The following is a 21,201-nucleotide window of genomic DNA, read 5'->3' as shown; positions in this document are numbered from 1 at the left end:
TCTCCACAGTTCCTCTAATCAGAGCGCTCTAATCTTCATTTCAGATTGGAAATACTTCTGAGATTAGCAGCTAGACCTCCCAAAACATTGCTGAGTGGTTCAGCGGTTAGAATAGGCACTGGAGATCCAGGCTGTTCCAGTAATCCCAGCTCCACAAAACACCAGTCCTCCATTTAGAAGATGAATACATTACTGCATTTAATTTGGAGCTTACTGTGAAGCTCTTAATTCAAAAGGAATAATGCTTTCATTGTCTTTCAATCACCATACAACACAACACTTCCAAAAAAGCAGCCTCTTAGATAATTAACTGAAGGCAGAGGAACACTTTCCTGTAATTTTTGACACGTCACCCCTGTTTTCCTGTGTATGAATCTCTTCTCCCAGAAACAAAGGAAGGAAACTCAATTCAAACTCAAAGTGATGGGGGTGGGGGAGGGAGGAGTGAAAATAACAGCCGGCCTGAGAAAATACTGCGGTGGCGTAAAGAGTCAGTTCTAAGGAATGCGGTGGTGTAAAGAGCAAGTCCTCTAATTCTAAGAACCTCAGAGGGACACGCACAAAATTGTTTTACAAGGGCAAATTACTCCATCAAGAGCTGCGTGTGTCAGACAATGAGACCCTGCATGGTGAGCTGCATAATGGTATGAGCTTCAGAGACTCTCCAGCATTTGTGAAAATAGGTGATTTTCAGTACTGCAGGAAAGACTAAGCAATTCAGGCAGAACATAACCTGGATTAGATGGTAATTTATTCATGCAACTGTCAGCATAATAAGGAGCTCGGTGGAATGTCTGTTAGGGATCTCTAGAATTTTTCCTTTTGCCTCCTTCCCCTGGATGCATGTATCATTATTAATCTCTGATGTAGCAAAAGGAGTCAGCTCTGGTAGTATCCTGGTAAACAGAGAAATGGAGATTCTTTGTCCACAAGACCGAGATTTCTCTTCTTCTTTAAAAGAGTCTTCTTCGGAAGATTAATAGAGAAATGTGCTGCGGTCTGCTCTGCTCTGTGACAGTGGCAAATGCACAACTGCAAGTTACAGATACAGACTTTATTGCCCATAATGCCCACTGCTGTCCAGAACTAACTAAATGTTCATGTGTTTTTATTTTCATGCAATCCCTTTCTTTACCCATAAAAAGGGGAATCTTCTTAGTGTGATGTGATGCAACACCAAAATTAGATGCCCACAGGGAAGTGGCCAATGTAATGCAGAGCCAGGCAGCAAACTGCATGTACTGGCTTGGGATGTTAGCTGGTACTGGCTAACCATATTGGTGAGATGGCAGAACTAGTTGGTTTGAAGCCAGCACCACATGATGTTGCTCTAGCTGTTCTTGCTCGGGGATGCTCACTGCATCACGAAGTCGTTCCTTCCACTTCCTAAATCATGTGCCAGGACTGTATTTTTAGGTAATCTAGACTGCCCTAAAAAAACTGGTGCAGACTTCATTGGAGATCTCAGCTGAGATTATGAGGCAGGGTTAAACAACTTTAATTACATTGTCTCATCAAATCTTGTTATGTGGTTCAAACTACTGCTCTGTTCATGCCAGGACTTTCCACATGATTTCTGCATCTAGTTTAAGAGCTTGTGGTTGAAATAACCGTTCTTAACAAGACATCCAACCTCAGACTGACATCTTGCCCTTCCATAAAATGTTCCAGCAGTTACAGAGACTCTGTTCACGATCTCTGGAGTTCAGGGAGAGTTGTTATTTTAGCAGATAAAATGTAGCCTCCACTATTTCTCAGCCCAGCTCCCTAGTTATTTCGGAGCTATACTTCATGGAAATACTCCAGAGTTAATAGACTGGAAAAGAACAGGTAAATGGCTGGGTAATATAGGCAGGCAAAGCAGGTCACCGCCTTTCCAGGACTGTGCTGAGGAATTGGAGCCTTCTGATCAGAGCCCTGCTTCCAGCGGAGAAGCGGCAGCGAGACGTTCCCAGAGCTCCTTACCTCTCCGACTCAAAGTCCGTCTGCTCCTCAAACAGCACAATATGGCGCTTCAGTCTCTGCCTTCGTACTTCACTGGTCGGGTTCCAGAACATTTCTGCGTTCCCGTTTTTCAACTCATTTATATGCACTTCCCCATCCTGAGAAGGAAAATTAAGTGAAAAGGTTAATGACAATCAGAAACACAAGGCATAAAATAATCCTGACAAATGGAAGCTGCTTCCGGATGATGATCAGGGATAGGGCTTGGTTAGAAGGCTTCTTTCCTCCTCTATCCCATTAAATCTCACTGAACACTTCCTGAAAGTTTCTAAAATGAATGAGGTGAGGCATTCCCGGAAACACTGGCTGAATTAATCAGAGAAGAATTAGAAAGGGACCTGGTCCCTTTTGTTAGTCTTGTCCCCAGACAAGGGTACCCACAGAAGCCCTAAGATGCTCTTCCTTCCTCACTGTTCCTCCCAGGTACCACCCAGCACATATAAACAAGATCCCTAGCTCCTTTTCCAGTCTTTCATCTGTTCCTCAATGCTGAAATCTCACGCAGAGCCTACTGAAAAACCATCCTCTCTAGAAAGGAGAGCTAAAGCTGAGATACTTTAATTTTTTTTATTTTTCAGTTTAGCCAGGTTTTTCTATTATTGCTCCTGAATTTCATTTAGTGCTTCAAAATGCCAGGGGTCTTTCATCCTTAATTCCTTGCCAATTTACTTGGCAACCAACTACTAAGCAGCACTTCTCTGATCTGAGGCTGACTAGACAATATTGCTGTGTCCCTGCTTAACTAAGCTGCTTCCAGCCTTGCTTACAGACGCAGCAAGGCCGCGGGGCCAGATGGGGTAGTTTGCAGAGCATATAGTGAACAGCATGGCGCTGACTGCAAGTGGAATGAATCAGATGATTATAGCTGCTGAACAGCATGTGCCTTGGTGCCATTCAGCTGCCTGGACACGGTATGAGTATCATGCAAACCTTATTTAGGCCATGGCTATTGGCTTTGCCTGTCATTGCCTAATTTCTTTGCATCCCAGCTGCTGCATTTCTTCCCCTGCCATGGTCCGTTGATGAATGTCTCAAAGTCCACTTCCCACATCTTCAGCTGTGAAACTCCTTCAACCCTGAGGGACTTTCATCCCTCCTCAAAGTGTCCCTCAGGACTACCTCTGCCATGTCCTGAGGTGCCAGTTCCAGGACAGATCTCAGGTTGCCAAGAGCCCCCCAGCTGTGGATGGGAGGAGGCAGGCAGGTATCATCAAACATCACTATGTGCACCTCTAAGGGGCATATATACAAGTGCTCAGCTGCTACTTTGATCCTGGGGCTGAGAAGCATTGAGATTTGCTTCCCTTCTTTATTCAGGTGGGGTTTCAGGTCCTGAGGCAGAGAATTAGCCCTTCAGCTGCAAGGGTTTCTGTCAGGAAACCGGACGGTGCCAGAGAAAAGCCTGCAGAGCTCAGGAGAGCAGGCCAATATTCTCAGTGGGGAGGGAGGAGAACAAACAACATCCCTACCGCTGCACAGCAGCTACTCTATTCACAGCATGCAATTGCAAACAGCAGCTTATGGAGCCACCCTTTCAAAGCCATTTAACTTCTTTTATACATAATTCTAATTTTGTGCACCACAAACAACCAGCACAAAGAACAAGGGAGGAATAAATTATTTTCAGGCTGATAAAACCCAAACACAGAAGGCTGGAAGCTGAGCAACATGCAGCCATGTGGCTCAGTGCCCCAGGGCAGCCACTCGATTGCATGCTCTCACGGATGGTGTTCACAGGACCCACCACAGACAAGTTCTCCACAGTTCAGCACAACTCACAATTGCCAAGGCTCATCCTGCAGGAAAGGGAGCTCAGAATGGAAAAGCTACCTAGGCACAGGGAGCAAATCTCCTTGTACACACTTAGAAAGGGCAAATCTCCCAATTTCAAAATGGTCATTAGCTTTTTATGTAAAAAGACAGATTGCCTGAGGGGAGGAGTCCAATACCAAAGGCTACACTGTGGTTAGAACCTCACTATAGAAAGGGCTTTATCCAGGCACATTTCACCTGACCTACTTTAAATACCTCCTTTAGGATGAGACAAATCTTGTCTCAGGAGCGATAATTTCTATGGACTGGAAAGGGAGCATAGGTCAAGTATAATGAAGATGTAGGTGTCTAAGTGTAGCTGAGATAATTACCTAAGTGTCTAGCTCAAAGCCAGGGCTCACTGCTTTTGCCTCGGTTACCAGGAGTTGCCGACCAAAACTCTAGTCTACATCCTTCACCGTGCAACTTTATTCTGCTGGATTTTGGCTTAAGGATGCCTTTGAATGATTCACTTGTGGATACTAGGTGTGCAAGCATGCTAGCTGCTCTGCTGACTATTCTGAGCTGCTCATACAGATAGACCCTCACAGAATCTGTCGCTTGGTCCTTCATCTCATCAACAGAGGAATAACTATCTTCTATCATAAAGGTTTGCTTTGAAAATAATGCATTTAAACCCCCATGAAGTTCTTCCCTGATGCTGCCTTAGCTGGGGAAGTATTAAACACAAGACAAAAGGAAGCCTCATGATTTTCACAATCACACATAAGACACACTATTTCTCCTGCCACCAGTGCTTGTCCTAAGCCTGGGACCCTAAATACAGAGCCACTGGCTTCGATGGAAACAAACCTCACCAGTCCCAGGTTTGGCCTAGACTCTGGGAGTGCAAGTGTTACTCACACTGCAGGTGGATGGGACTACAGAAGTGTAAATGACCTTGGGAGGTGTGGCCCGGAAAGCTCTGCTCACCCGCGCTCCCTGGGGATGGCGGAAAGAGGCAGGACACGGGTGTCCACAGCCCCCGCTCCAACGCAGGGGGACTGGCCAGCCAAGGGCTGCCAGTCCTCCCACGCACCCTGCTGCCACGCACACTTCAACTGTCAGCAACTTCGATTATCGTATGTTACCCAGTGTCCATTGAGACTTGCTAACACTTCTTCTCCTGATTTAATCTTCCCAGAGATTTGATTAATGCTTGTGCTGCCACCGAAGAAGGGCTGTCAGGGGAGAATAGAAATAGAAAATATGATCAGTCTAGTGAGAACTGGAAGAGAGCCAAACACAGTGATGCAGCAGGAGGGAAGGAAAGTGCAACCTGCTTGATTTCCACTCTTTCTGGGGAAAGGCAGAATGAATTCTAACACAGATTTTGACTGTCTAGCATTGTGCCCTCCTCCTTTTGTTTGCAGGAAAGGAAATAAGCCTTCAGGTGCATTAACATTCAGCAGTGCAAGACCTCACCTTCATGGCAAATGCATTTATTGTCAGTTAGACATCAGGATAAGTGTACATGGGCAAGTCCTTCCCATTGTCCATACATCACAGTTTGCACCCTTATACTTGCAGCCTTCTCCAAAGAAAAGGAGCAGCACTAATGCAGTTGGTGACTTTTCCTGCTTATGGGACAGCAACAGCAGTGTGGCACTGCTGATGGCTGCATCTGTATGAAGTCTCCAGTGTGAAGAAGCTCTCGTCAGCAGCAAACAAAAAAAGAAAAAGGGTATTTCCAGAGTCAAGGAAAAGATTCTCAGAACAATGGAAAATTCCCCTCACCTCCTGCCTGCCAAACACAGGAAACAGCAGTGATAGAGTGACCAGCTCTTCCATTCATACCACACAACATATCTTCAGACATTTTAGCAGCTACTTTCCAATAACGTTTGTGCAGAGAAACTATTTTTTTTTTTAATAACAATATAAAACCAAATTTCCCACAACACCCATGGAAAAAGAAATCACAAGTATCTCAAGAATCAATGTATGCAATCCAGCAGAGAATTGGTACATCTCCAAATTAAGAACAAAGTTATGAGGTTTACCTTTAACTTCTCACAATTCTACTAAAAAAGGAATATTCAAAATAGAGCACGTAATTAAGCCACAGGGGCCTTTCTGAGTCATGTTTGGACTAAGCGTATTGTTTTCAAGCCAGAAAAGAAGGGTCTGAATTTTAACCTCTGAAGTGTTTGTATGTTTGAGATGACACTGACCAAAGTCAGGGAAGTATTCTATTGGTCTCAACACAGTACATCAGGCCCATGGGAAGAACAGGCTTTAAAGACAAGTATATGCAAATGTCAAGGAAGTACACAGGGCAACAGTTCACTTTGTAAGGGCAAATAAAGACAGAAAATTATTATTGGCCCCAGAAAAACGCAGTCTGCAAAAGACTCCCTTAACTCCAGTAATCTCTCACATTTATGTTGGCTAAGGCTGCAGCTCTCAAGTCCTGCAGGCTCTCAGTTCTCCACCTTTCATTTTATGCTGAGGCAAGAAACTGTTGGAACAGAAGAGAACTGGATGCTCCTTAAAAAGCAAGTTAACTGTCCAAGAAAAGTTACAGGTCATCACTTTCCCTCCCAAATTTTGACACATATAACTACAGGAATGCTCAAGGATGTCTCCATTTTATCGGCATACCATAAATTTGCATCACTAAGCTTTCTAGGGGAGGGAATAGCTACATGAATAAGTCAGTACAAGGCAATGACAGTGTGGCTTGTTAGTGTGATAGCCACTCAAAATTATCCGCCTGAAAATGGGCTCTTACCCTACAGTCAAGGAAAGGTCCTGTAGCCTTGAGAAACACAAGCTACAGTTCATTGTAATACCTGCAAGGTAAGAGTACGTATGTGATGGCTACTGGAGAGCTACGCTGAAGATCCACATCCTAACTTGCCTCAAAGTAGTTCGTACACCTCGCTGTATTTTGCAAGCAAAAATAATTGTACCTTCCTAAACAGAAGCCACACTGTCATTGGCAAACATTCAGAACAGAGTTTGGTCAGTAGCCAGCTGGCTGGCAGTGAACAAGTCATGTGTAAAACTCAGGCTTCCTGGGTTCAAATCGAGTTGCGCTAGGCAAAGCTGACTACAGGATGATGCCTTCTCTCTGGGTAGGCCACCCTATGGTGCACGCATACATTGCTGGTACATAAATGATCTGGTGTGTATGGTCAAACCCTGCCTGGAGTGCAGGGGCAAGCCTGAGACCCATTCAAAATAGGGGCCACAATGTCTCTTACCTTTAGCTTGAATTCCAGTTCTGCCCTGTGGTTAGTTTTCTCACAGTCAATGGTAACTTTCCCTCCAAGCTCCATTGTCATGGTACCATATAAAATTCCTGAAAGGGAAAAAAGAGACTTAAGAGAGGCCCCAATGGAAGTGATCTGCTTTCTCAACTCAAATTGGCTCTTGCCGACACGCTATGGAATTCGCTACTTGGCTTAAAGTTTTGAAAAGACAGGAACCAAGGTTTCTAGGAAATGACTCTTTGCTACAAGCATGAAGAATCCTCCCCTGAGTCCATATTCCCCATTTATTACACCAGCTAGGAAATAGCTTGACTCACAGGTGCTGACAGTGCATCTGTGGCAAGCTGAAAGTGGGAGAGGAAAAATAAGGAAAGTTGTGCCCAGCAACTTCATTTATGCTAGTGCTTAAACAGACCCAGTCACTTCTCACAGGGTACATGGGGCAGAGAGGGGCTGTAATGGGATTCAGCAGAACATGGGAGACTAGCAGTCATGTAGGGGACTCCTTTTTACACATGCTTACCATTTTCTGAAAAGGTCATTTGCAGAAAAAGAGAAATTGACAAGAAAAAGATTTATGCACAGGGATAGTTCACAGAGGGCGTGATTTATAGAAGTTACTGTTTTCAGGTAGCTAGACCCTCCATAAATATTAACTTAGAGGTCAACATGCCAAAATAAAAAATATTCAAAAAACAAAACGGGATCAAACTGCTGCAGGAGTGATTTTATCACTGTGGTTGAAATGCCACCAACGCTTAGCGTCCTAAGGAGAAATGCAAAGTTACAACAGTGAATAAGCAGCCATCCCCTAGCCTCAGTGCACATTCAGCTCAACAGAGCAAAGCCACATGGTAACAGGTATCAGCCTCACTGAGGCAGCTCATACACTGAGGAATATCATGATTAGAGTAACAAAGAAATCAGAAGAGAACTCAGGAATTTCCTTTATTCTCCAAAAGCCAGAAAATATATTAAACAGTATCAGCGTTAACATTAGAAAAACTTTTACCCTCAGAAGCTCAGAAATGTACTCTTATTCTTTCCATCTTCACTTTATCTGCAGTGCATATACGCAGTATTTTTTTGTTTCTACACAGTGTTAAAACTAACTTAGATGGGCCTAATTCTGTCCTCAGCTCTGCACAGACAAATCAAAAAGACTTCAATGAGGACTACCAGTCTTCTGCTGAGCGCTATGACTCATGTGGAGCAACTGCTCCCTGAAATTACCAGTCCCTGCGGTGCCAGGTATTCGAGAGGGAAGAATAGAGCCAGTGCAAAGTTAGTCAGTAAGATACCATTATATTATTCTTTCTGTTTTCTTCCTATTTGAACAGTCATAACTTACCTTTACAGTGGGCGTATGGCATAGTAATTATATAATCTTCCCCCCTGTTTAAAAACATAAGCTTTGCTTTCCCATCCAACAGTGCAGAAAGTGAGTTACCTAGAATTTAAAAGAACAAATACATATATATTAAAAAATGCATGTTTTACTTGGTCACTCATGCTACTTTAGAAAAACATTTCCATTTAAATGTAGGTCACTAATGGAAGACAAGATAGGAAACGCTAATAACTCAGCACCCTGCAAATCATTTACTGTTGGAGGCAGGCAGTTCTAATAAACTCTCCGCTGTACGGCTCATATTTGATCTGGCATTTAGCCCCCATTGTAGAAAGGGCAGTAGATTAAATTTAAAGTCATTAGTGGAATGCAGAAAGCAGTATCAATGCTTAGAAGTTTTTCAGGTCCGTCTGTTCTCACAACTTCTCTGATTGTGTATGATCCCAAATAACAAATAAAATTGCCAGAAGGACAGCAATGACTATTTACAAGTGTTTCAGTAAATATATTTACCAGAGGATAGTACTTAAGAGGTCTTTTTCTAAACAAAAATCTATTTCAAATAGCAACACTGTTTCAGAGTCTGCAGTTGTGCTGTCTCCATTGCGATTAAAAGATTCAACGACATTTTGAAGCTCTAGGGTTCAACTCTCAGAAATCTGGGAGCTAGATAAATGGTTACATTTATACAGAGACTTTTGCAAGAGTCAGTTGGATGATCAGACAGCTATAAAATGATTCATCCGTGAGCATATGCAAAGTAGTCTGACAACCAATTGCCCATACATTCTCATGAACCTTTGCTTTCTGAAAACCAGGTTTTTAAAGCTCTCAATTTTGCTATCTGATTTTTTTTTTTTAACATCAGTGTGATCTCCCACTGAAATGGTAGAAATGGGGAAAACCCAGGAGAGCCAAGACAAGGAATTAGGGTGTCCTGGTGGTAGGTCTCTTAAGCATTTCTTTGTTCTTAGCTCTCAACACGCTCAGGAGTGATTGAAAAACAAACCAAAACCAATGCCATGATGTTACCTGGAAGACGCCTAGGCTTAATGCCTTACCATAAAACTTGGACCTAGCTAGAATGCTGCCAGTGATGCAGAATCCATCCTTCCTATTGCTGACATGAAAAGCCGACACTGGCGGATGATGGGAGACCTAGAAGAAAAACAGGTACAGGTCATTTACAGGCTAAGCAGAGCGGTGGGTGCATACACAGCCTCACACAGTATTACACGTGCTCTAGGGAAAGTGCTAGACAGAGGCCACAGGACTTGAGCCGAGTCCTCTAAGCCCCATCCGTACCATTAACCTCAATGTTAAATGAGGGAACATTATATGTGAGACTATTAGATATGAGAACATTATATATGTAAACTTTCTCCCCCACCCCGTATTTTCTTGTCCTTGTGCATTTGAGATCACTTTAGGCCAACATGTGCACTGTCAGATTTTCAACACAATAAATGACAGTGCAGAACTTTTTGGCAGCATTGAATAACCGCCATAAAATGGATGCAGTGGCTGAAATAAAATAAAACAAAATAAAAATTCTCTGATTAAATAGGAAAAAAAATGTATGTGAAACAGGGAGTCCCTGCACCAAAGTCCACATGGTCCTTAGATCCCTTTATTAACAGTGTAAATCTCAAACTAAATTTTGTCAGGCCAGTTTACTTGGGAGCCCTGCCCTTCATTTATCCCCAAAGACATAGAGATAAGCCCTCAATTTACTCTACTAAAATAATTATAGAAAGTTTAGAAATAAAGGAAGGTAGGATTTGTTTACGTGTTTTATGCCCCTTTTGACAGAGGCAACACAAACCACTTTTTATTAACAATATGAAAATAGTAGGGCAGAATCCCATGGAAAAGGTCTTTATTGAAGAGGCTAATGTTATATACGGGAGGTCTGCTTTTATAGTCTTGAGTGCCCACCAAAGCTCAAATAATCTCTGTAAATCTAAAAAGAAAAAAGATGGGCAGCTAGTTTACATCATGTTCCTCTCTGGACGTTTACACAAAACTCCAAGTTCCTCTCCTAGGGTGAGATGAGGAGTGTGTTCCTATGCACGGAGGTGCAAGCAGGCTGCTGTTTGCAACACCTGAGCATTCAAATAAAGCAACTTACCTGTTCTGCTATGTAAAATGTGTGACTGTTCGTCTGAGGGTGAAACCAACAGCAGCGAAACGTCTCTCCCAGAATAGGGTTGTATGGCTTTTTTATTCCCTGAAAAACAAAGTAATCAAAACCTGCTACAAATGAAGATTTGCAATCCAACTCTACAACGTAATAATTTTCTCCCTGATGTTTTAAGCTAAGTCAATCACAACAATCAAAACTGAAGAACTGGTTACATATCTCCTAATCTAATCTTTTAATCTGAGCCATGGATTCATCTGCTATTCTCACCAACTTAATCTTCAATACTGCCTGATCAAAGCTTTACAAGATGATCAAACTTTATTATTTCTGCTACTATATGCAGCAGGTGCATACTGATGTTGAAATATGGCACTATGGTACTAATAGGCCTGAAAAGAGAAAGGAGACGTGCTTTCAGCGAAGGGAAAAATCTTGCATCCGAGGACATGTTACTTGTTGATGACTAGTTTTGCCTTCTAACTGTGCAGTGCAAAGGCTCTGAGGTTGATCAACACTATTTTGCACTCAATATCTACTCTGAAACCAAATGCAACTTCAGTCTTAAAAGTAATGGTCAAAGTCATCTGAACAATAGAAGAGGTAATAGTGTCAAAGGAAAGGCAATAAAGAAATACACAACCATAGCAGAAGATTTCAATGCCCACTACAACCCCAACTTCATGTATTCTTTTACCTTTGGCTTCTTATAGAAGCCAGACAGGTACCACCTCAAAACTTGCTTCATTCGACTGTATGGATCGTCTTCAAGGACAGCCCTGTAGGACAGAACATAAAATGCTCTTTATACTGTTCCCACATCACATTCATTTCATACCAGTATAATAACATTAATTTCAATAGTATTTCCCCAGTACTAAAGTGAAGTAACTTCTGTGCTGCTGCCAATGAAAAAGGTGTCTGCAGCAGAGATGATTTTTTTTAGTAACGTACATCATACAACACACATATAAACTCTTAGAAGTGGCATCCCTTGCCCTGCACTCCTGCAAAAAGCCTAATAAAATTTCTGGAGTGTATCAGGTTTGATTGGACATTCAAGTATGTTAATGTGGGACTGCCACTCACGCTAGCATTTAGGTACAGCTAATAGTACAGTGTGAGTCATAAAAACAATAATACTTATGCCACCAAAATCAAAGACAATTCTATTTTTCTCTTTTTCTTTGTTTCCTTCTTCCTTAAAAGATCTTTAAAGCTGATGTGCTACATGGCCTATTTCAGTACTTTGAGATTTCATACAATAATTTCGGTTGGAAGGGACTTCCCAAGGTCATCTCGTCCAACCCCTCCCCCCTCAAAGATGAAGTGGGAAGTAAACATAAACAATAGAGTTCCTGGTATTTCCAACCATTTATTCAGATTTTAAAATCAGCCTGGATAAGTTCTTGCAAAATCTATTTAGAATGATCATCCATACCACAAAGAGGTTTGTTTAACAAAACCTCCAAACCTCTTGAAGTTTCCTTAGATCTCAGCATTGAGGAGAACCATTTCCTTAACTTCAGATGTTACAAATACCACAAACAAGGCTTGGAAATACCACGATTCTAAAATTACCCAGAGGCAGTGGAATAAACATGAATAACTAGTGCTGCTATTTGAATATTGCACATACTGGTTTTAAAACACCGGTTTTAAAACACACCAGGCATATCTCATTGAGAAGGCTGGTCCTATCTGCAAGCATAACATTTTCTATTTTCTACTCTGCTGCTCCCAAGGAGGTGTCTCTCATCAATGGTGTTAAAAGATGTTTCTTATTTGTTTATCAACCAACATAATTATATTGCTTTTGGGGGCAGAAGTGCTTGACAATTCTGTTTGCTCTCTGTCCTATTCCCCTCTGTACATGAGTACACCAGAAGGTGGCACAGCTCTGTTGCGAGATACTCAAAGGCATGAGCTGAATCCCCATCAGTTCCAGCCAATGCTGGCAAACGTGCACGTGCAAAGGTAGTTTTGTCCGGAGTTCCACTGTTTTCCTTGCTTCCTTGCCCCTCACTGGCAGCAGTCCATCTTTAAAAGGTCACTGCAGCTGGCACCTGGCTTGATTTACATTGAATCCAGCGAGCTAGGTATTATTTGGGAGCCTTTCAAGCATACAAATGCACCCCAGCCAGCACCAAGCTAACACTGTAACACATTTTCACAAATATAAGAGCAGAGCCCACGTCGGGCACGCTCTGCACGCTGCTTACTGCGAAAGCAGGTCAGCATGGTAGTAGTAATCAGAGAGTTTGTTAAGGAATGAGCGTGGCTCCAGGATGAAGGTGGGCAGCACCACCCGTGACAGGTCCATGCCGGGCCGCAGCTGCTTCAGCAGGATCCACATCAGGCTTTTGTTCTCCTCAGAGACGGTTTCTGTTTGAGACGATTCACCTGTCTACGATGGGAAAAGGGAAGTTCAGGGCAGAAACAGGAAAACCATTTCTTACGGGTGCGTTTACCTGGAGGCTCCAAGCTCACCCAGGCATACCTGACCCTGGCACAAGGGTGAATGCTCAGCTACACCACTGCAAAGAGACATCAGCTCTGTCTCAGAAGTGAATCCCCAAAGCACTAAAGTGAGTGGTACAGAAAGCCCTGGGCCTCTGCGAGAGCTGGCACGAGGCAGGGAGCACACCTCTGCTGGGCTCCTTCCTGAGACACTGCCTCCACACACCGCAGGACTGCGACGGGCCCACCTGGACCAACATTAACCAAGGGGACCCTGCACTGCAGTCCCTCAGGAGGTGTGGACATACCCAAGGCTGTTACAGCATCACTGCGGCCTGGTGCGATGCATACAAGAAGCTCCTCAGTCCCATTCTCAGCAAATGAGAGACTGTAAGATTTACTATTATACATGCAGAAAAATTTAGGAGATAAATGAGTAATCAGCAAAGAATGGAAGCAGTTCAAAATAAGACAAACCGGTAGTGTAGGTATGGTAAAGGCCCCACTGCCAGGTGACGTGCACAAAAACTACAGCACCCCCCTCACCACTGCTCAGTGCCCTGTGCAGCAGAAGTGCAGGCAATGGTAAAAAAGCCAGGGATTATGTTGCGGTTTCAGCTATAACTGTGTAGTTCCTCTGTATTCAGTGGGGCTACATGAGGTTTAACATGAGGGAATAGGCCTTTCAAGCCACTGGAGAAAGAAAATGAAACTAAATTTTCAAACATGAATGTCATTTTAATGTATCCTAGGCATCATAATTTAACAGTGAAAGAGAATACTTAGACTTTCTACAGTTTTTAGGCAAGAGAGTTCTATGAGAAAAGGGGCACAGATCCACTTCTGGAATGGACTTTGGTTTGGGAGAGGACACATAGCATATCCCAACAGGATTTGCAGATGGTGTAAATCACTAAAAATTCATTTTCACCACCTGAGCATTCGCAGTACCACCTTTCTGGCTCCCAATCAGCCCCTTTACTAGTCATGCAGAAACACACTAAGTCCAGCTTGCAGGCGGAGGGGAATTTCAGATTGAGGAACAACAAAGCTCTTTTCATTTCATTGCTTTTCCATTATCATACCATTCTTCTTGTGACAGTCTGATGCAATACACAGCTTGAACCTCCAAGAAGAAATGGAAACCATTAAAGAATGTAATACCACAGCATCAGGTAGGGCTTACAATACATATGGGTCTGTCAGAACTTTCATTATTTATTCAGGTTCTCAAGTGTGCATGTATTGGCAATACAAATTAATGCCATGCTGAAATTGCTGTACAAATTGTTACTCAGAATGAATCACTGCAGAAGGGATGGATAAAAAGGGAAAGAGAAGAAGGTGCAGGAGGATGAGAACAACTTCAAGTCATTTCTGGTTTGCTTTCCCCTAAAATACATCACCCTCAATAACCCTTTTTATAACTTGTTAAAACTAAAAGGTTAGAAAAAAAAGGTTTTTTGGTTATCAATCTACCTACTGAGGAGGTGTCTTTTTTATATTCTAGACGAACTTTTGCAATCTCAAAGTCCTTCTGACACCGCTCCCTGCCTTCACATTCCTACTGCAAACAAGGCAAAGCTGGAATGTCAGATGCACAAGCACGCACCTTTCAAACACGTACAGATGCATGTACATATGTGCACACCTTTCAAATGAACTGTCAAAGCCAAGCTGAAAATTTAACAGTGATAATTTGCATCTGTGACCTTTGTCCTGCCAAATCTGAACTGTACATTCAGACTGAGGGGCAGCAGTTTCAGTTTAAGACAAGAGTTGATGTTATTAATTGGCATGTATTTACCTTGATACATCTCCACCCATTGCTGATAGCAAACTACGTCATTGCATACAACCTACTTTTCCTTCTGTTACTGTCACCAGTGGGATAACACTGAACAACCAGTCCTATCTGTGTGTCCCAGGTGGCGACAGCCCCATCTCTTGGCCAAAACCAGAAATCTAATAAAACACCTAATGGCCAAAGCTACATGGCAATTCTTTTTGAAAACCCACTGGATGTTACCTCTGCCTGAGCAGCCACACTATGGTTAGCCTTATTTTACGCTACGCGAAGTGTCACTCTACAGCAGAAATGTAGTCCTTTCCATTTGGTTTGTACTGCATTTTTTTTATTTTAATGTAAAACTGCAGAGATCTCTCTCACTCTCACACACCCACATACACACATCAGTGCTGCCTATAAGGCTCATTCAAACACCAAAGTATCAGCCTGCCCTACCAACACTTCTAGGACAAGTTTGTCACGCGGCAAAAGGTCATTTCAGAATAAGCAGCTGATAGAAATTAAGTTTGCCTTAATTTTGCTGTTGCTTAGTTTCTCAGCTATATTCAAAACCCCTTGTTTGGACCCAGTTACCATTTGCTGTGTGTCTGGGATGGGATTTGAAGGGAGAGATGCACAAAGGAGGAGTTGGGGTTTTTTTGTCTCTGTAGGCAACAGTTCTGTTTGCAAGCACAATTTCTACAGCAGGGGCTTGCACCTCACACCTGACATCTGAAATGGCAGCAAACATATGCTACCTGGATTGGTGGCTCCAGACCACAAACTGCTGCTCTTGGGAGTGCTTTGGCTGTGGAAAGGAGGAGGCAAAACCGAACTCCTCCTGCACCTCTGCAAAGTGGCATGGCAGAGACGTTCTTTTGTGGTCTCTCATGTAGCTTGTCCTGCTATAAGGAGTCTGTGGAGAAATAAACAGGAGTAATATAATCTGCGTGTGGGACGCCTAACCATTCTCAATGTTTTAAGTTATCACTCAGTGAAACACAGAGTGTAATTAGGATATATTTAACTATATCTGTCTCCTGTTCACTTTCAGGAAAACATTAAAAGAAGAGCATAAGAGGCTCGTGAAGGGTCTAGAGAAGAAGTCCTATGAGGAGCGGCTGAGGGAACTGGGGCTGTTTAGCCTGGAGAAAAGGAGGCTGAGGGGAGACCTTATCGCTCTCTACAACTACCTGAAAGGAGGTTGAAGAGAGGTGGGGGTCAGTCTCTTCTCCCGAGTAACAAGTGATAGGACGAGAGGAAATGGCCTCAAGTTGCACCAGGGGAGGTTTAGATTGGATATTAGGAAATTTCTTCACCAAAAGGGTTGTCAAGCATTGGAACAGGCTGCCCAGGGAAGTGGTTGAGTCACCACGCCTGGAGGTATTTAAAAGCTGTGTAGATGTGGTGCTTAGGGACACGGTTTAGTGGTGGACTTGGCAGTGCTAGGTTAACGGTTGGACTTGATGATCTTAAGGGTCTTTTCCAACCTAAACAATTCTATGATTCTATAATTCTAAGAAAGAAACAGCTTTCTAGCAAAGTGGTTTTCTTTGAAGCACCAACAAGACTTCAGCTTCCTTGTTCAAAGCAATAGGCAAGGGAGTGCTCAGAGCCCCCTTGGTGCTGGAGCAGAGCTCCTCCGCTACCTGCCCAGACTGATTCTCACCCAACCCACTTGGCTCCCCCAGGTCTCTACCGCTGCCTTCCTCAGAGGTGTGACAGTGACATCCATCTAACAAAGGCTCTTATATGGAACAGAAACGCATCCTCCTGCTGTTAAATTACATGAGAAATGGCTTTCCTACAAGAAACTGTCATTTAGGAATCAAGTGGCTCAAATGCTCCATTAGAACACACAAAAAGGATGTTCCATGCATAATGAAAAAAGGAAAGTATCATATTTTGTATCATGCAAGGACTGAGCATCCTAACTGGCCAGGACACATGCCCAGAATACTAATTCCCCCTCCCGCTGGCTCCACAAAGCACTGTGCCAATGCTATGCGGCTCTTTAATGCAATAACTGGTTAAAGCAATCGCTGATGCTGGAAACACGCCAAAGCACAGTAGCGGAGCTGCTGTTCATAATGCATAATTATTAGAGCACATGATAATTCATCATAATTTAGCAGAAAGCCATGCATTGCTTCTCCTGTAAAACACTGGAACTCACAAAGCTGGTTCTTGACTGCCATGCATCTAAAAGGCTGAATGGCAAGTACTATGAACAGAGACATTTTAACAGAAATAGGCAGTGATTAAAATATTTTTTTTTTCTTTTACCTCCCCAAATTCCTCATAGATCTGTTCAATATAAGTCGTCCCCTTCCTTCCTGGTGAGACCTCTCCATGGATTTCTGACTGATCGCTCTCGCTTTCATTTGTCTTCCGGCTGTTCTCATGTGTTTCGTTCTCCGACTCTTCTACGTTGTCTCTCTCAGACTTGTCCGAAAAAGCATCATTTTCCAAATGGTGGTGGTTCTCCAGGGCTGATTCATTCAAACTGCAACACACAGTTCATTACTTACTTCAATTTGACTTTCAAAGCCAGATTACTTAAGGCCTTTTAGATAAGGTAAAAACACCCCCCAGGACTCAAAATAGGGTGTGCAGCCCAGGAGAGTGCAAGACATTGATTTCCTGAATAGCAGGGTTTTTACCACGGAAACAGTGAGATGTTTTCCATCAAAACTCTCCCCTCCAAACTGCACTTTGCAAAACGTGCCACATAGCTTCACTTACCCACCTTTATGCAGAATTGCCGCTGGCTCTGGATGGGAGCCCACATACTGGAGGGATACAGACCACGCACTAACTATACACTGCTGATTAGAAAACTGAAGTGTCAGTCAGGAGAGATTTTTCCCTTTACAGAAGCAAATCAGTGGATTGTAGCATACGGGAAAAATATGACATTATGGGATACTTTTTCTTTTCAGTACTACTGCTACTTTATTTCAACAGATGGTGGTCCTAAGTTGGCCCTACACTAGAAAAAGCAAATTTAAAAATCAATAGAAGCAGGTATTTTCACACACACACACTCCCTCCCCCCCCAAACTAACCTGGGGAATGTGCTTCTCCCAGATAATGCTGTGTGGAAGAACTGAGTTGAAAGCATGCACTGGACAATTACATGTAAGAAGAATACCCAGATTATAACAGCATCCAAGGGAAAGCAGGGAAGGTGTAGCAAGTTTCATGCTCAGTGATCCAGGCTTTAGCGAATGAGGAGAAAGCCAAAAATTCTCTCTCAAGTAGCCTATGCATCTGCATTTGGAAAAGCAGATGCAGTTCATAGGACAGATGGCAAATATGATTAGATGGGCCAGAAGTCAGACACTGAAAAGTATTCACTGTTTTTTGATAAATGCCTGTTTTTTCAAGTGATATTTAGCATGGGCTTCAATTTTCCCTATTCATACATGTCTTCACATACACATCACCTCTTTCATGGCCTAGCCTAGCTCTCAGGTGCTCATCTTCCTCTGAAAATTTCTTACCCAAGTCCTCACGCAAAATTGCTTTTGGATAGAGCAATAAGAAAAGATTTCCAGCTATACAAGGAGTTTCAGAGGATCTAAACAGGCCCTGGATCTTGAAGAGTTTTGTTACTTCCTGTAGTCCACCTCCCTCTCCAAGCAAGATTTCTTTCCTCAGTACATGGGAATGTTCTGTCAAGCTTGAAGTCTCTCCAAGACGGGCCTTTTCTCAGGCCATTCTGGGTGTGTTCCAATTTTGATTATAGATTAAAGCTGAAAGTTCCCATACCTTGTTCTTCCTCTCTTTTTTTTTTTTTTTTCATTTTTTAAAAAGATAATTAGCCATTGCTAGTTAGAGCCAGATTAAAAAAAACAACAGAAGAGTCAGAACACAGAACTGGCATCAGCTTTTCAGAAGATCTCAACTTCCAATGATGCACTGAAATAAGCTCATGACTTTTAACGCGCCAAGCAAGCCACATTGTGACAGTCACAGCTCAGTTTCTGGAGAAGCTCAGTTTCTAGAGTTCTTTTGAAAGTGTTGTCTACAGCTTTCTGTGCCTTTAGAAAATCTTTCTTTTAACTCCAGTTGTATATATATGTATGTATGCATACATGTCTATGTGTGTATATATATAAACTACAAGGTTTTTTAATTTACAGTTTTACTGTAAAATAAAACTAAGGTCATAAATCAGAGAGTCAATGACCACTATACTCCAGCACTAATAATTTGCTATTAGACATTATGTGTCTTCATCATTCTAGTGCCAGGATGTTACTTCTTTTTTTTAGCTAGCAATCAGCAAGTGTAATGACTGATAACCAGCATGTCCAAAGAAGGGCAACGAAGCTGGTGGAGGGTCTACAGCAGAAGTCTTATGAGGAGCGGCTGAGGGAACTGGGGTTGTTTAGCCTGGAGAAAAGGAGGCTGAGGGGAGACCTTATTGCTCTCTACAACTACCTGAAAGGAGGTTGGAGAGAGGTGGGGTCTCTTCTCCCAGGTAACAAGTGATAGGACGAGAGGAAATGGCCTCAAGTTGCACCAGGGGAGGTTTAGACTGGATATTAGGAAATTTTACTTCACTGAAAGGGTTGTCAAGCATTGGAACAGGCTGCCCAGGGAAGTGGTTGAGTCGCCATCCCTGGAAGTATTTCAAAGATGTTTGGATGAGGTGCTTAGGGACATGGTATAGTGGTGGTCTTGGCAGTGTTAGGTTTACGGTTGGACTCGACGATCTTAAAGGTCTTTTCCAACCTATATGATTCTGTGATTCTGTGATAACCAAATACACTGGAAGCATAGAGTATAGCACATGCATGATAATAAAGGAGAAAAAAGGTGAGGAGAGAGCTGTCTAGAGAGATTATCCCATGATTCCTCAGCACAGATACTTCCTGGATGGTAGGTCCAGGAAGTTTATTAGTTATTAGTTGCTGGTCATTCAAATACCTAATTTATTTCTTAATTTTTCAATAATCAGCTAAATATGTGAGTGTTTGTCTGTGGTTGCTATGCTCCCTTACCTAGTGAAAGTTTTCTCCATGGAGTAAAAATGCTTGAAAGAACAGTTCATTATAAGGTTTATGGTTCATGGCTGAGAAGTAGCACTTGCTTCTATTTCACATTTGTAAGAAGAGCAAGTGTTTTCCAGTGTCACCTGCCTCACATTTGGGAAATATTTGAAGTTTCAGTGGGGCAAATGACTTTTTCTTAGTTTCCTCTGCTCCCCACCATTATTTTTTAAGGATTTCAGATTTAGGCCAAGAGAGAATTACATTCACATGAAATCCCACTCAGCTGTGCACTGATTACCCACCAACCACAAACAAGGCAAGACAACACTTCCAGAGCCAAGGAGCTGCTCTGGGGAACCAAAGGGAAAACAGATGCTCCTCATAGTGAGGAACAAACTCGAGATGTTGAAGTGGAGCCAGGCTCTTCTATTCCTCCAAACAGAATCATCACTGAATACATACGATATGCTAAAACCAAAAGCCACACCATGAGCTTGAACTAAAATCAATGTAAAGACTTCCCAGGGGCTTCCAATGGGATTTGGACCAAGCTTTAAAAGCTGAGAGGGAATGAATATGCTAAAAGTCAACACTGGATTTCCACCATGAACATGAATAACTTGGTATTTTTCACAGCTAATTTGCTGTTTCAGCATATTGGAGCTGTCTTATACAAGTGCTTTATTCTCTAGGGTCATTCCTGGAAACATCAGTCAGTGACCAGGACTTCTTTGAGTTTGATACTGCTCTTCTACACAAAACAAAAAAACCCTTTGGCTCTTGTCAAACAAGTAAACCAGCCAGATTCCTGGGGTTGCTGGAGGTAAGACATGGAAGCCACAAGAAATACAACTTCATATTAAAAAGAAGAGTCCCTGGTGCCCTAAAGGCCTCTTGTCTAAAATCACAGATTTACACAGTGTTTAGCCTTTGATTCACTTGCACAGTTCTCTCCCTCTCATTTTTATACACTACTAAAGACACGGATTTTAAAATCACTGTATAATCTTGACTTCTTTCCCAGCAGGAAAGGAGCAAAGCAGCCAGCAGACAAATGCAACTTTGGCTCAACGGAAGATTCGCCTTTGCCAACTCCCTTGGGTTTTGTTCTCCCTATAATATCCATCATCTCCCTTTTCTTACTCTTTTCTTGACAGAGTAGTTTGGCTAATTTGAAGATAGAGTTAAATGTAATTAACTGGCCCCCTAACAACAGCGTGCCAATTTAATTGGTCAGATTCCCTGTAGGGAAGGCATTTAATTAGAATGATTGAATCCCTATGAGGAAGCCACTGTCAGTGGCAAACCAAAAACCCTTTGCTCAGCACTTGCACAGTTTTGGTTTTGCATTCTCCCTTGTTTAAATGTTCTTTATTCCTCCAGGGACGACAGCAAGTCGTTCCCCTGTCCTGAAACCATCA

The 21,201-nt window shown here is 42.6% G+C and overlaps 1 protein-coding gene across 4 annotated transcripts in view; it reads right to left on the bottom strand.

The window, feature by feature from the left end:
- The window catches only part of OSBPL5 (oxysterol binding protein like 5), a 146,337-nt gene that overhangs the window by 7,077 nt on the left and 118,059 nt on the right, over nt 1-21,201 (bottom strand). For all 4 annotated transcript variants that reach the window (XM_075502306.1, XM_075502308.1, XM_075502307.1 and 1 more), the window contains 9 exons: nt 17,064-17,283; nt 12,751-12,935; nt 11,226-11,307; nt 10,517-10,615; nt 9,447-9,543; nt 8,386-8,484; nt 7,026-7,123; nt 4,908-4,997; nt 1,966-2,102 (listed from right to left, as the gene is read on the bottom strand). In XM_075502306.1, the coding sequence (XP_075358421.1) occupies nt 1,966-2,102; nt 4,908-4,997; nt 7,026-7,123; nt 8,386-8,484; nt 9,447-9,543; nt 10,517-10,615; nt 11,226-11,307; nt 12,751-12,935; nt 17,064-17,283 (1,107 nt within the window). The remainder of the gene's footprint in view (nt 1-1,965; nt 2,103-4,907; nt 4,998-7,025; nt 7,124-8,385; nt 8,485-9,446; nt 9,544-10,516; nt 10,616-11,225; nt 11,308-12,750; nt 12,936-17,063; nt 17,284-21,201) is intronic.

Source organism: Mycteria americana, chromosome 5 (assembly GCF_035582795.1).
Source record: "Mycteria americana isolate JAX WOST 10 ecotype Jacksonville Zoo and Gardens chromosome 5, USCA_MyAme_1.0, whole genome shotgun sequence".
NCBI lineage: Eukaryota > Metazoa > Chordata > Aves > Ciconiiformes > Ciconiidae > Mycteria > Mycteria americana.
This window is presented reverse-complemented; position numbering and strand designations above follow the sequence as displayed.